The 14,455-nt window shown below is 45.6% G+C and overlaps 1 protein-coding gene across 1 annotated transcript in view; it reads right to left on the bottom strand.

Moving 5' to 3' along the window:
• Nucleotides 1-14,455, bottom strand: part of USP8 (ubiquitin specific peptidase 8) — a 580,270-nt gene that overhangs the window by 522,829 nt on the left and 42,986 nt on the right. Inside the window, exon 3 of the mRNA XM_086958250.1 lies at nt 12,940-13,013. Coding sequence (XP_086814376.1) covers nt 12,940-13,013 — 74 coding nt within the window. The remainder of the gene's footprint in view (nt 1-12,939; nt 13,014-14,455) is intronic.

The raw sequence follows: 14,455 nt of genomic DNA, 5'->3' as shown, positions 1-14,455 counted from the left end.
GTTTTCATTTTTGAATACCTACAAGTGTGTAATCCGATGTTTAGTTATTGAAATAAATGTTGCCTAACGCTATTTACGTGTGGAGTTGGAGGGTGGATTAGTTGTTGGAGGGTGGAGTTGTAATTGGAGGGTGGAGTTGTAGGGTGGTATTGTAGTTGTAGGGTGGAGTTGGAGGGTGTACTTGGACGGTGTGAGTGTGGGTGAGTGGATGTGAGGGTCAGGGGGTGTGAGGGTGTGTGATGGTGTGTGAGGGTGAGTGAGGGTGACGGTGTGAGTATGTGAAAGGGTGTGAGGGTTGTGAGGGTGAGGGTGTTGAGGTAGTGAGGGTGAGTGAGGGTGAGGGTGAGTGAGGGTGAGGGTGTGTTGGTGAGTGATGGTGTGTGAGGGTGTGAGTGTGATTGAGGGTGTGAGAGTCTGTGTGTTTCATCTTATTCGTAGACAAGTATGTTTTTAACTAAAGCTAGCCATCCCTCCTGTGACATGTATGGTGTGCGGGTGATGGATGGATGGATGTATTGTGAGAAATGGATGTATGTAGTGGGTGGATATATGAATGTAGTGGGGGACATGGCTGGGGTGTTGGTGATGTATGGATGCGATGCACGCGGTACAGACGGATGGGGGGGATTAGGCAGCTGTGTGGGGGAGAGGCTGTGTGGTTTTTTTTCGGAAAACAAACTTTATGTATGGTGTGCGGGTGATGGATGGATGGATGTATTGTGAGAAATGGATGTATGTAGTGGGTGGATATATGAATGTAGTGGGGGACATGGCTGGGGTGTTGGTGATGTATGGATGCGATGCGCACGGTACAGACGGATTGGGGGGGTGGGGAGGGATTAGCCAGCTGTGTGGGAGAGAGGCTGTGTGTTTTTTTTTCGGAAAACAAACTTTTACTTGTAAACGAAAACAAATGCTTAACATATAACATGCAAGTGTGTTTGCAAAACTTAAAATATGTGAAAAAAGGGATTAGCCAGCTGGGTGGGAGAGAGGCTGTGTGTTTTTTCCGCAAAAATACTTTTACTTATGAACGAAAAAAATGCTTAACATTTAATAAAAAATAAAAGGTATGTTCCTAAGAATCTCCATGGCATTTTTAAATGCCTTTTATGTAAGTAATTAGCTTTTATGTGCAAGCCTGTAGATGGAATCAAAAGTAATAGCATTGATCCCTCGCACGCTGGAGAGGGAGGGGGGAATGACTAGGCATGCTGAATGAGAGTGAGTCTGTGTGTTTTATTTTATTTGTAGACAAGTATGTTTTTAACTAAAGCTAGCCATCCCTCCTGTGACATGTATGGTGTGCGCGTGATGGATGGATGGATGGATGTATTGTGAGAAATGGATGTATGTAGTGGGTGGATATATGAATGTAGTGGGGGACATGGCTGGGGTGTTAGTGATGTATGGATGCGATGCGCGCGGTACAGACGGATTAGGGGGGTGATTTGGCAGCTGTGTGGAAGAGAGGCTGTGTGTTTTTTTTTCCAAAAACAAACTTTATGTATGGTGTGCGGGTGATGGAAGGATGGATGTATTGTGAGAAATGGATGTATGTAGTGGGTGGATATATGAATGTAATGGGGGACATGGCTGGGGTGTAGGCGATGTATGGATGCGATGCGCGCGGTACAGATGGATTGGGGGGGGATTAGCCAGCTGTGTGGGAGAGAGGCTGTGTGTTTTTTTTGGGGAAAACAAACTTTTACTTGTAAACGAAAACAAATGCTTAACATATAATATGCAAGTGTGTTTGCAAAACGTAAAATATGTGAAAAAAAGGGATTAGCCAGCTGGGTGGGAGAGAGGCTGTGTGTTTAAAAAACGTACAACGTAGTCTCCATGGCATTTTTAAATGCCTTTTAGGTAAGTAATTAGCTTTTATGTGCAAGCCTGGAGATTGAATCAAAAGTAATAGCATTGATCCCTCGCACGCTGGAGAGGGAGGGGGGGGGAATGACTAGGCATGCTGAATGGGAGTGAGTCTGTGCGTTTCATTTTATTTGTAGACAAGCATGTTTTAAACTAAAGCTAGCCATCCCTCCTGTGACATGTATGGTGTGCGAGTGATGGATGGATGGATGTATTGTGAGAAATGGATGTATGTAGTGGGTGGATATATGAATGTAGTGGGGGACATGGCTGGGGTGTTGGTGATGTATGGATGCGATGCGCGCAGTACAGACGGATTAGGGGGTGGGGGGGGATTAGCAAGCTGTGTGGGAGAGAGGCTGTGTGTTTTTTTCGCAAACAAACTTTTACTTATGAACGAAAAAAATGCTTAACATTTAATAAACTATAAAAGGTATGTTCCTAAGAATGTGTGCAATTAAAAAACGTACAACGTAGTCTCCATGCCATTTTTAAATGCCTTTTATGTACATTTCAACTTTTGTGCGCAACAACACACATTGTGTGCTTGGCTAAATGTGCAATGGGTGAGAGGCTGTGAACTGCGTGATAGCGTGCTGGAGAGAAAGGCGGTGTGAGTCAGCTGAAAAGAGCGTGCTATAACTGATGAGCCAATGGGAGAGAGGCTGTGAACTGCGTGATAGCGTGCTGGAGAGAAAGGCGGTGCGAGTCAGCTGAAAATAGCGTGCTATAACTGAAGAGCCAATGAGAGAGAGGCTAGGAAATTGGTGTTAGCGTGCGCATGAGGGGAGAGACGGCTTGGCGGCCGTCAAAGTGAAAGCCGTGGGCAGTGAATAAATTAGGGGAGGAGAAATGCCTGAGGCACAGCGCACGCTGGGGATGGCCGTGGGAGGGAGGCTTGTCGCTTTGATGTGCACGCGCTTTTAAATGTCAATGCGCTTGCGCATTGAGCTTGCTTTCCACGGGCACTGCATGGAATCGCCAAGTAATCACCCGATGGTTAAACTCCTGGTTAAGCCCCTATAGTCTCGCAAGGACCTAAAAATGACATAGGTCTCGTCTTTCATTAATTTAAAGCCATTTGCTTTGCTATACAATACCATTAGCAAAGCAAATGGCTTTAACTTAATCAAAGGCGAGACCTATTGCGTTTTCAATGCTGGTTTAATAACTTATCAAATTCCGGTGTCCGTCCCGCCTCATTTACATTAGAACATCTTTTCTCCTGATCCTTAATCACCAGCTCCCGCAACAACTTCCCTTGTCAAGTCCTCGCATACACTCTTTACATGAAACGATCTATCCAACGTATGCCACCTCCAACCAGTTCCACCTGTTATTCGTGAAGCTGATAGCCTGCATTCCTTTATGTGAAACGCTGTTGTGTGACATGACTAGAGTGAGCCAGGCGCTTGAAAAATGTTTCCCATTTCTTTGGAGCGATGCTGGAGTACTGTGAGTCCTTCACGAACATATTATTTTTGATTACGTACTGCTGCCATTTGAATTTCGTGTCTTTAATTAATGCCTTTGTGGTGGTGTGCTTTTTGCTTCTGAGGCAAACACTGTTGGATGTAACTGAAATAGTTACATTACCTTCAGAAAATGTTCTATTCTTTCCGTTCGCTGGAGGGTTTTAGCTCCCTTTAGCTGGCAAGCATGCCTTTCATTGAATGGTAATAGCAGAGGCATTCAAGTTGGTTACGCAGCGAGTCTCAGGGGAAGCAGAGCAAAGGCTGGGGAGAGGGAATTGGAAGGCAGCCTCTGCTTGCACGAAATGTGGTTTTCAGCACAGAGCGTGTGTACGGTTGTCAGAGAATAAACTTGGTCCCTTCACTCCATGTTTCACGAATTCCTCTCTGACCCCCTCTACTAACCCTCGCCATCTCCTCATTTCTGCATGCTTAGCTAATGTGTGAATGAAATTGAACTAAGGAAATCCTCCCACAGGAAGTATATTATCCAGAGATGGCATTCATGTTTAAAAGATGGGTAAAGGAATAATTTTTTCTGTTTAAAACGTGTTTAACAGAGTTTTAAAAATAAATAAATAAAACAACGTTAAAATGATTTGACATTTCCATGCATAAATGGTGACGCAAAATGACGTGCACCAATGCAAAACACGGGCAGAGCAGAAAGCAAGCTTCTGGAATCGTATTGATTCCAAGAAGCCCTCGAAAGATGTGAGCAGCGCATGCGCTGCTATCGTCAGGCAGAGACGTAAAAACAGGGGTCAAAAAGAGATAATACACCCTGTTATATAAACCTGAGTCAGGTGAGTGGTTGGTGGTTTCTCTGAACAGTCATATAGAACCCAACCTGTAACAGTAAATAAAAAGACATGCGGTAAAGGGGGGGTATTGGATGGGTATCATTATGTCATGATATGGTTTCTGGAGAGCTTGCTGATTCAGTTTTGTTCTGAAGGAGAGATGAACTACAACTACCAGAATGCTTGGCAGGGGGGAGGCGTCATCATCTATTTAGTTCCCTGCCTGCCGAGGCGCTGTGTACGTGATTTTGAATTTTTAATTCAGTGCTTTGAACCTGTTGTTCCCGCGTTTGGCAGTGAGCGGAGGTCTCTTCCGAGGACATACGGCGTGCTGCTGCAGCCGTGTGCATTTGTGGTGCTTGCTTCCTGATTTCCCCCTCCCGTCCCGGCTGGATTGGAAGCAGCGTGTTGTGAACCTTCGGAGGGGTGAAGCGGCTGGAATTCCAGGTGGCCGCTTTTGGAAGCTTCAGTTCTCTCGGCTGAGAGATAGATAAGCGGGGAGCGGCTGCTTCCCGTTTACGCGTTCAGCACCGGCTGGTGTTTGACGGAACCCAGAAGGAAAATAGAGGCTCATTATTTTCCTGGCGAGAAAGGATTCTGAGATTCAGCTCATTTTGGAACTTGTGAGCGTCTTCGAGGAGGCGCGTTCCTGAGCATTATTGAAATATCATAGACCTTGTGAGAACCCTTTTTGATTACTCCAATCTCCGGACATTGTGAGTGCGAGACTGTTATTATCTTGGAATTTCCTCGAGTTCTAAAAACATTTACAGTTTAATTTTTGGCACATATTCTTCTTCTTTTTGGTGCAAGAGGTTTCATTCTAAGAGATTTATAGTTTGGTGCAAAACCCAGGAAGGCTGGAAGATGTGTGTGTTTTTAGGTGGAAGAAGTTCCTTCCACTACCTACCAAGAAGGAGAAGAAGAGATTTCAGTTAGTGCCCGTGCCTTCCTTCCCGTTCCAGTCCCTTCCTGACCTTTCCCTCACCTGATTTCCTTATGCTCTGTGGTATTTGATATTCAGAGTGTAGGGCAGTCTGGAGGTGGACCCCTATATAGCATCGCCCTGATCCTGAGGATAAGCGGTCGTGTTAGAATCACGTACCCAAGTATTGTTTTCCTCCTGGTCAGGGGGTGCTGTAGGGATGCCACTCTAGATGATGTGCTGCATGTGCTGAGTGTGGTTCAACATGAACTTGAGGCGTCTAGAGCTGAAACTGCAGCGTTGAAAGAACGTTTTGATAGACAAACGCGCAATCCATTTGATGCTACTACTAGCGGATCACCTATACAGGTTACTGTGTCTCCCCAAATACCATTGGCTAGTCCGGAAAGGTATTCTGGAGATCCGGCTACAATGCAGACCTTCCTGACCCAGGTCACCTTACACTTCTCATGTAGACCAGCCTCATTCCCTTCCCATTTATCATGAGTAGCCTTTGCTATATCCTATTTAACGGAGGATGCTGCCAACTGGGCTGTGCCTCTAGTGAGAACAGATGATGCTCTTTTGTCCGATTGGGATGAGTTCCGTGCGGAGTTCGAAAGGGTCTTTGACAGGCGTGCTACAACGCTGAGTGCGGATAAGGAGTTGCTGGGGTTGCGACAGGGGAGGAAGGAACTCGTAACCTATATGACTGCCTTTAATAGGTTAGTGGTGGAGACATCCTGGCCAGAGGCGAAACGGATGGCATTATATTATCAGGGTCTGAATGAGGAACTCAAAGATGTGTTAGCACAGATTGACCCCCAACCTAAGACCTGTATTGACTTGATTAATCTTACTTTAAGGTTAGATCACCGTATGACAGACAGAGGTGGAGAACGTAAGAGGGGTGACAGATTTGGGGGTGGGCCGCCCCTGGGGGGACGTTCTAGTGTGAAGGAAGCGGGACCAGAACCCATGGAGTTGGGGGCGATTCGACCACCTTTAACTAAAGCAGAGAGGGAGAGTAGAAGATCCATGGGTCTCTGCATGTATTGTGGAAAAAAGGGGCATTATGTCAGGGACTGCACCATGAGGCCAAAAAAGACTAATTACTTTTCTCCAGCTAAGCAGTTAGCAGTGACTAAGGCAGTGGCTAGTCATGTTGGTCTTCCTAATGCTGAGGTTACGTCTGTGGAACATAAGCCAACACCTGAGTGGAAAATACCGTCGTTGGAGGTGTCCTCATGTAAGAAGTCTGAGTCCCATATTGTGTTATCCATGTTCCTGAACACTGACCACGGAAGTCATCCTGTAGTGTCCATGATTGATTCTGGTGCGACAGGCAATTTCATTGATCAAGGGTTGGTTGACAGACTGGGGTTGGTGAAGGTGCCTATTGGTAAACCAGAAATGGTGTTGGCTGTGGATGGCACGCAGTTGAAGTCTGGCCCTGTTACCGCCCATACTGAGGATGTGGAACTAGTTATGCCTGGGGAGGTAGGTAGCCACCGAGAAAGGATTGTGTTGAACATCATTGAGGCTCCTCAATATGAAGTAATTCTTGGGATGCCCTGGTTATGGCAACACAATCCTTCTATTGATTGGAGAGCGAGAACGATTGGATTTGAGTCTGAGGAGTGTGTGTTTCGTTGTTTGATGTCTCCGGTATCCCATGTGACCTCTTTGGCCCAGGGGTTTACTATAGCCACGGCAGTAGAAAAGGAGGTTGAGTTGCCATCGGCATATGCTTGCTTTCGGGATGTTTTTAGTGAGGTGAAGGCGGAAACGCTGCCCCCGCATAGGGAGTATGATTGTCAAATCGATTTGGTGGAAGGGGCGGTGGTGCCTTCATGTAGGGTGTATGCCCTTTCAGTTTCGGAAACAGAGCATCTGAGGAAATACATAGATCATTTCTGTTCCCTTGGCTTTATTCGCCCCTCACGCTCCCCTGCCGCCTCGCCACTTTTTTTCATTTCAAAGGCCAATAAAGAATTGAGGGCATGCATTGATTATAGACAGCTGAATAAAGTGACTGTGCGTAACAGGTATCCGCTTCCGCTCATCACCGTCCTTTTGGATCAGGTCCGGGAGGCAGGTATTTATACGCGCCTGGACTTAAGAGGGGCTTATCATCTAGTCAGGATAAGGGCGGGTGATGAGTGGAAGACGGCTTTTAAGACCTGTTTTGGTCTTTATGAATACCTGGTAATGCCGTTCGGGCTTTGTAATGCCCCGACGGCATTCCAGTTCTTCATAAATGACATAATGAAGGAATACCTTGCCAGGTTTGTTATCATCTATATCAATGATTTGTTGATCTATTCAGCGACGTCAGCCCAGCATGTGAGTCATGTGTTCCTGATATTGCAAAGGATACAGGACCATCACTTATTCTGTAAATTGAGTAAGTGTGAGTTTGGAGTTTGGAGTGGAAGAGGTGGAATTCCTGGGGGTGATCCTTAACCCTCGAGGGTTCAGAATGGCTGATAGAAAAGTGAAGGCGGTTCTGGAATGGCCGGTCCCTTTGAATGTGCGAGACATCCAGTGCTTCCTGGGGTTCTCTAACTATTATAGGAGATTTATATCCCATTTTTCCCAGCTGGTCTCTCCTATAACTCGTTTGCTGCAAAAGGGAGTTCCTTTTTTGTGGACACTGGAAGCTACGGAGGCTTTTGAACAACTAAAGTCAGAATTTAGTTCTGCTCCTATTCTAATGCACCCCCAGATGGATGTACCGTTTGTTGTCGAAGCGGATGCCTCTGATGTAGCGATTGGGGCAGTGTTATCCCAGCGAGATCATGCGACAGGCCAGTTGCACCCTGTAACTTTTCTTTCGAAAAAACTTAATCCGGCTGAGGTGAATTATACTATCGCCGAAATGAACTGCTGGCAGTGAAGAAAGCGTTTCAAGAGTGGAGGCACTACCTGTGGGGAGGACACCACCCAGTGACGGTGTATTCTGATCACCGTAATCTGGTGTATCTGAAGACGGCTCGACATCTGTCCCAACGTCAGATGCGTTGGATGCTGTTTTTTGCGGAGTACGAGTTTACTATTACCTTCCGACCGGGAACAGAGAATAAAAAAGCTGATTCTCTATCCAGGTGTTTGAATCCAGAAGGTAACGAGAGGATGGCTCCTAAATCTATACCCTCGCCTGAGGTGGTGTTGTGTGCAGTACAGGTGGAGCATTTTCTGGAGGTAGTGACTAAGCAGCGTACACCGCAGCAATGGAAAGAGTGGGCGGACGTGACAGTCCAACGGTCACTTAAACATGGATTACCGATGGTGCAGAACAGGTTGTTCCTTCCGACCCATGCACTTCGTTAATGGCATTCAATTGGTGTCACCGTGTATGAAGTGCAAAGACATTTCTGGTGGGAAGGCTTGGTGAGGGATGTAAGGCTGTGGGTAAACCAGTGTGAAACCTGTGCAAGAGCTAAGAACATACATGCTAAGCCAGCAGGGTTGCTTATGCCATTGCCAACCCCATCGATTGGATTTCGTGTTGGGTTTGCCCATGGATAAAGGGAATGATGCCATCTTGGTCGTGGTGGATAGTTTCACCAGAATGGGTCATTTCATTCCTTGCAGAAACCTTCCCTCAGCTTCCCAAACAGCCCAGTTGTTACTATCTCAGGTGGTTCGGCTTCATGGGGTTCCGCAAGTTATCATCTCGCACAGGGGTCTGCAGTTCGTAGCCAGGTTCTGGCGTACCTGGTGTAAAGCTTTGAATATCTCTGCGGCCTTGTCGACCAGTTTCCATCCGCAGTCTGATGGTCAGACAGAGAGACTGAATCAGACTTTGAAAAAATATCTTCGCTGCTATGCGGATGAGGCGGCGGATTCTTGGGTTTCTCTGCTATGGCTCGCGGAACTGTCGTATAACAATGCTTGGCACTGTTCCACTGGGGAGACACCATTTCGAGCAAATTCCAGATATAATGCAAACATCCTACCTGTGACCATACCCTGCGACGTGGCCAATCATCCGACGGTGGCTGGCCAAGTGAAGGCGCTTTTGAAAATCCATCTTTGGATAAAGCAAAGGTTTCATACAAGAAATGGGAAGACAAGCATCGGAGGGAAGGGCCAGAGTATAAGGTGGGGGACAGAGCGTGGCACTCAACAAAAAATATCAGTTTCCGCTTCCGGAGTGTTTTTCATCCCCGTTACATTCAGCCTTATACTGTGGTGAGACGGGTGAATCCGGTAGCATACAAACTTAAGCTTACAGCTTCATTACGGATTCATCCTGTCTTTCACTGCAGTTTATTGAAACCAGCCTTCAAGGCTCGCAGGAAGGCGGTCCCTCCTGTTTTACGTGATGGTAATCTGGAATATGAGGTGCGCAGGATTGTGGATTCTGAGATATTGAGATATAGCGCATAAATGCAAAAGCATAGCATGATGGTGCTTTCAAGTATCACAGTAAAAGGTTATAGAGATGCGTTGCAAAGAATTTACCAGAACTACCTCATGAGTTAAGGGTGCCGTGGATCATACATGATGGTAGTGAAAAATGCTCAGCGCTTACCCCAAACAGTACGTACACAGGGAAGCCTCATCAGGGAAAGCAGGCATCTGAAAAGGTTACCTAGGTTTAGCAAGCAAACTGAAAATGTATTGCGGTGTAAGGGGCCACATATCTTTCGTGGTCTCACTAGTAGCTAGCGGTGAGTGGAGTAAAGGTTCTAGTACTCACATTGACCTTCTGCAGTATTCAAACCTGCCCCAATTTGCTCACCCCAGGAGTGGGAGTGGCGGGAGGGGCCGGTTTAAACAGAGGAAAGTAAAGTAAACGGACGAGGTCCCCGCAACGTGATGACTGGTGGAAGTGACGTGACCTGGAGGAGTCACAGGGCCGCTCACTGTTGATTTTGGCGGCCATCTTGGAAAAGGCTAGAATAGCCGGTATGATAACATCGTGAATGGCTGGTTATAAAAAAGGGGGGCTGTTGTTATAAGACAAGTTGAGATCTTTCCAGATGGAGTTTTCAGAACTCCGTTTCTACGTGGAATAAAACCGCATTTGCCATGCGGCTGTCACCGGCATGATAATATATTTATATTTTTAAAAGGGGGTGGGTGCAAATAGATGATATCCCCGCCTGAATGTTTGGCAGAATGGGTAATTCTTTTTAGTGCTCGCGGCCATCTTCGAAAGGCGCATATTATAACGGTGTCACATAAATACGTATTCCCACACCGTAAGAAGGGGGGATAAAGTCTCCGTGGGGTTTTTTGAGAGACGGTGTGTCACACCTCTAGTAATTGTATTCATGTGCCCTCTCTTGCATATTAAAGTGCGGAGGTTGAAGTGCCTGAGTTAGCATTCCGATGGATTTGAAGTTTTGGTAATAAATCCGGGCCCATGGTATATCATCTTTGAGACCTTGCGTGTGTGACCTCAATCGAAGCACCCACCGTTGTTCATGTGCAAAGAGGGTGATGGCTGTCCACTGCCGATTGCTTTCAATGATGGTCAAACGTAGGCTGTCGGGCGTGTGGTTGAGCTCTGAGAAATGCGAACACATCTAGGTATTGTTGTTTTTGTAGCGTATCATGCTGCGGTGTTCACTGATTCGTGCCTTTATAGGTCTTGTAGTCATGCCCACATAGTGGAGATGGCATGGGCATGTAATCAAGTGCCCAGGGAGACAGACCAGGGATTCTTGAGTCTGCAACTTTAAATTGGACATTCTTACACTCCCGAGTGGGGAGTGATTACCGGGAGCACAGCACACTATCTAAGATAGTAAGGAGACTACATAGCTGTGCACGACCACTACGCATAGTTTTCATGTAATCAAGCAAACACAATTTCTGGTTTTGTAATTAGTGTGTTGTCTCTGCTCCCATGGGTTTGGAAGGTCCAGGTCTATACTCTTCATGGTTTCTGTGAATGGACATACTGGGCATGAGCCACACTGGCGCCTAAGCAGCCCCCAACTAACCATTGGCTAACATTGGGCCTCTGTACCCACCCACTCTAGTCCCGGTGGTGGTGCGATTTGAGTGCCTAACTGAACCTTGTTTCTAAATCCCAAAAGCTATCCTTGCAGGTTGTTTACTTACCTGCAAACCGATACCCTTCTTTTCTTCCATAGGAGCCCATGTTATGATTTTTCTCCAAAAGTATTTTATGAGTTAAACTGGCTTTTGTATTTTAACCAAAGTAACTTTGCTTTAAACCTAAAACTGTTGTACTTACCTGCATTTTGTAACACCCCTTGTGTGATATCAAGGCATATCACCCCAAGTAGTCAAAGTAAGTGAATAATAAGTAGTTAACAGGACTTTCTATGTATTCTAAACTGACTTGAAATTCGATACAAACCAGTTACGATTCCAATTCCATTCACAATTGAATGTCCTTGTAAGGTTTTGCATTTGAAAGTGTATTCTAACTGCCTGTGCCAAGTCCTGCTTGGTTCTAGAAAAACCTTTTTTATACTTACCGAATTGGTCTCGATTCGGTCTTGAAGTGTGTGCCATCAGTCTTCATTGAGTGAATGCAATAAATGCTGAACACACCCTCCTGATAAGCCTCACTACTCGACCACACTATCACAAATAGAGCTGTTAGTGTTTGTCTAATTAGCCTCAGTTATTCCTCTGGGATCCACTTGACTCTGCACATTGTACCTTACTTTGGTATAGGATATACAGAGCCAGCTTCCTACAATGAACCTAACAGGCAAGCAGGGGCGATGTGTACTCTATACGTGCGCTATATTTTTATTTTAAATGGAGGAAGGTTTAGTCTATTAAATGAAACAATTTTTTTTTTTAATAACAGACATGTTGAACTCATATTTAAAGGTGCTCTCAAATGTGATAATGAAGACAAAGATGAGTCAGTGAAATAAAATGTTTGCCTAGGATAAAACAATTTGAGAGAAATGTATCGCTCAAGCACATTATACTTAGGTTGAGTAGATTACTCAAGTCACTAGACCTGCAGGTCTGGTAATATGTTTCTGATTTTTTAGGCCCATTACAGCACCACAAGAGGAATTTTTTATGCCAGGAAAAATGTCTTGCAAGCTTCACAAACTTTTCCATTTTCTGGCTAATGTTCCCAAGGACCACACTCAATCAGTAGGTAGTGGCATTTCTCACCTCAGTATGGAAAAGGCCTTTGATAATATTGAGAGCAACCATTTCTCTGCTGTTCTGAAGGGCACCGGTTTCAGGGTCTAGATCATGGTTTGGATTATGTTGCTTTATCAAGACCCAACTGCACAAGGCTGCACAGATCGAGTGATGTTGGAGGTTTGGTCGATGGGAAAAGGCACTACACACAAATGCACCTCCCCCCCATATGGTTTGCTTTGGGGATGGAACCACTGTCCCGCAGAGTGATAGTGGAAGGACTACACAAGACAGTCAAACTAGCTGGTACCGACATTAACTCACGACATGCAGATGATGTGCAGCTATATCATAGAGATGTGGATAGAAGTTTGCAGCCCGTTATGGGAATAGTTGACCAATTTAATGTTAGGTCTGGAGGTCAATAAGATTAAGTCCTACTTGTTCCCCTTCACACCAATGGGATGAGAGACCCTGCTGAAACCCCAGAAATTCCCTCTATAATGAGAGACAACCAACGTAAAGCCCTTATAAACTTTCAGATCTGTAAAATCACAATATATATAACGGCAAAACAGCCTTTTGGAATATATGAAACCCAATTTGTGATCCATTTCTAAAGGTAATTAGCTGGGGATGTGAATGGGGTATCTCCTTCATTGCAAGCCGCAATTATATCTGTCAATTGGTTGCGTCCCACTGACCTGTTATGCATTTAATCTTGACAACAACAAAAGAGTTTATGTTCATATTCTCTGCATACCTATTCTTAAGGCTTGAAGATAGTTTTTCAGCTTCTTCAATAGCTTTTTTCACAGTAGATGGGCCAAAGAATTCCTGTTGATAAAACACATACAGGCACATAAACAAAACAGTAGAAACAGCATCACAATAAACTACATACTGATGCAGATCGAACACCAACTACTTATGACTCTCACAGGCATAAAGCTAGTGTTAGGAATTTACCATCATACCAACAGACGCACTGCCCTGATTCTGCCTTCATTACTGTAAAATGCTGGTTTTCTCCCTCACAGGCTTTCTGCACAATTTCCAACCAAATACTTTCCATGTTCCTTTACAAAGTTTAGCTTTTTCCTTTGCTGAATTCTCACATGTGCGAGTCCACACTTCTCAAAACATTTCAGCATTGCAGAGCCGCTTACAACATCGGAGGTCGAGAGGCTACATCATGGACAGATTCCACACTGCGTAACACACCCCTCCGTGAGAGCTGGACCACCAGAGTCAAGTCTCCAATCGAACTTCAGCTTCCCAAACTCATTTGCTCGCGGGGGCAGTACTTTACAAACTTCTCAAAGCCCACATGCCCCCGCTAACCTGGCGACACAACACAGAATGGAACAGTGCTCTGGGTATCCAGGTGCATCTAACGATAGTAAGACACTGGGGACGTTCTCGAGTAAGGCCTTCTCTAATAGGTTGATGGCCGTCTGGATGTTGATGTGAGACGACCATCCGGGAATGAGCCCACTCTGGTCTGGTTGTTACAGCGTACGAAGCACGTTACTGAGGCGAGTAGCCAGGATGTTCCTGCAAAGCTTGGCGTCAATGTTTACTTAGGTGATTGGAGGCACATCTTTTAACAGCTTCATTAGGGTTGGGTAGAACAGCGACCATGGCTGTGCCAATTGTTGGCGATACTTCATCTTCGGTAGCACAGAAAATGAATAAGGGAACGATTTTTGGGACAAAGTGGGGAGCAAATATTTTGTAGAATTGGGCTGTGAGGCCATCGGGACCCAGGGTTTTTTTTGGCTTTAGAGCTTTGATGACTCATTTGACCTCTTCTAAGCGCACTGGGCTTTCCAGGAAGTCTCTATGAGCCTGTGCGAGTTTTGTGGGCAGAGTTTTCTGTAGGAATACTTTCCCACCTATTAGACTGTAGTAGAAGTTTTGGTAAAAGTTGGGGAATTCCTTCACTTTTTCTGTGTCCCCACTATCAGAGCCCTGGAGTCATCTACCAAACAATTCTTTTACATACTCTCTCTCTCTCGCTTCTGCCTCTCAGGGTTCAATCGAGAGGAGTAGCTATTTTGGTGCCTGCCATGTATGTTTGGTTTTTAGGATGAAGTGAATAGAGCTCTGCTTTGTCAGTGTAGTGTGTGCTTAACTGGCCTCGGGCCATCGTGAGGGCGCATGATGGGGCTGGGGGGTTCCCGTTCCCGCTCCTCTTCTAGATGTCTGATCTCTCCAGTTTCTGCACCTCTCACTTACGGATACATGTGTGTTCTGAAGCGGCCACTAGGAAATGC

The sequence above is a fragment of the Lissotriton vulgaris genome, chromosome 2_1, assembly GCF_964263255.1.
Source record: "Lissotriton vulgaris chromosome 2_1, aLisVul1.2, whole genome shotgun sequence".
Taxonomy (NCBI): Eukaryota; Metazoa; Chordata; class Amphibia; order Caudata; family Salamandridae; genus Lissotriton; species Lissotriton vulgaris.
The sequence above is the reverse complement of the archived record's forward strand: the minus strand, read 5'-3'. Positions and strand labels throughout refer to the sequence as shown.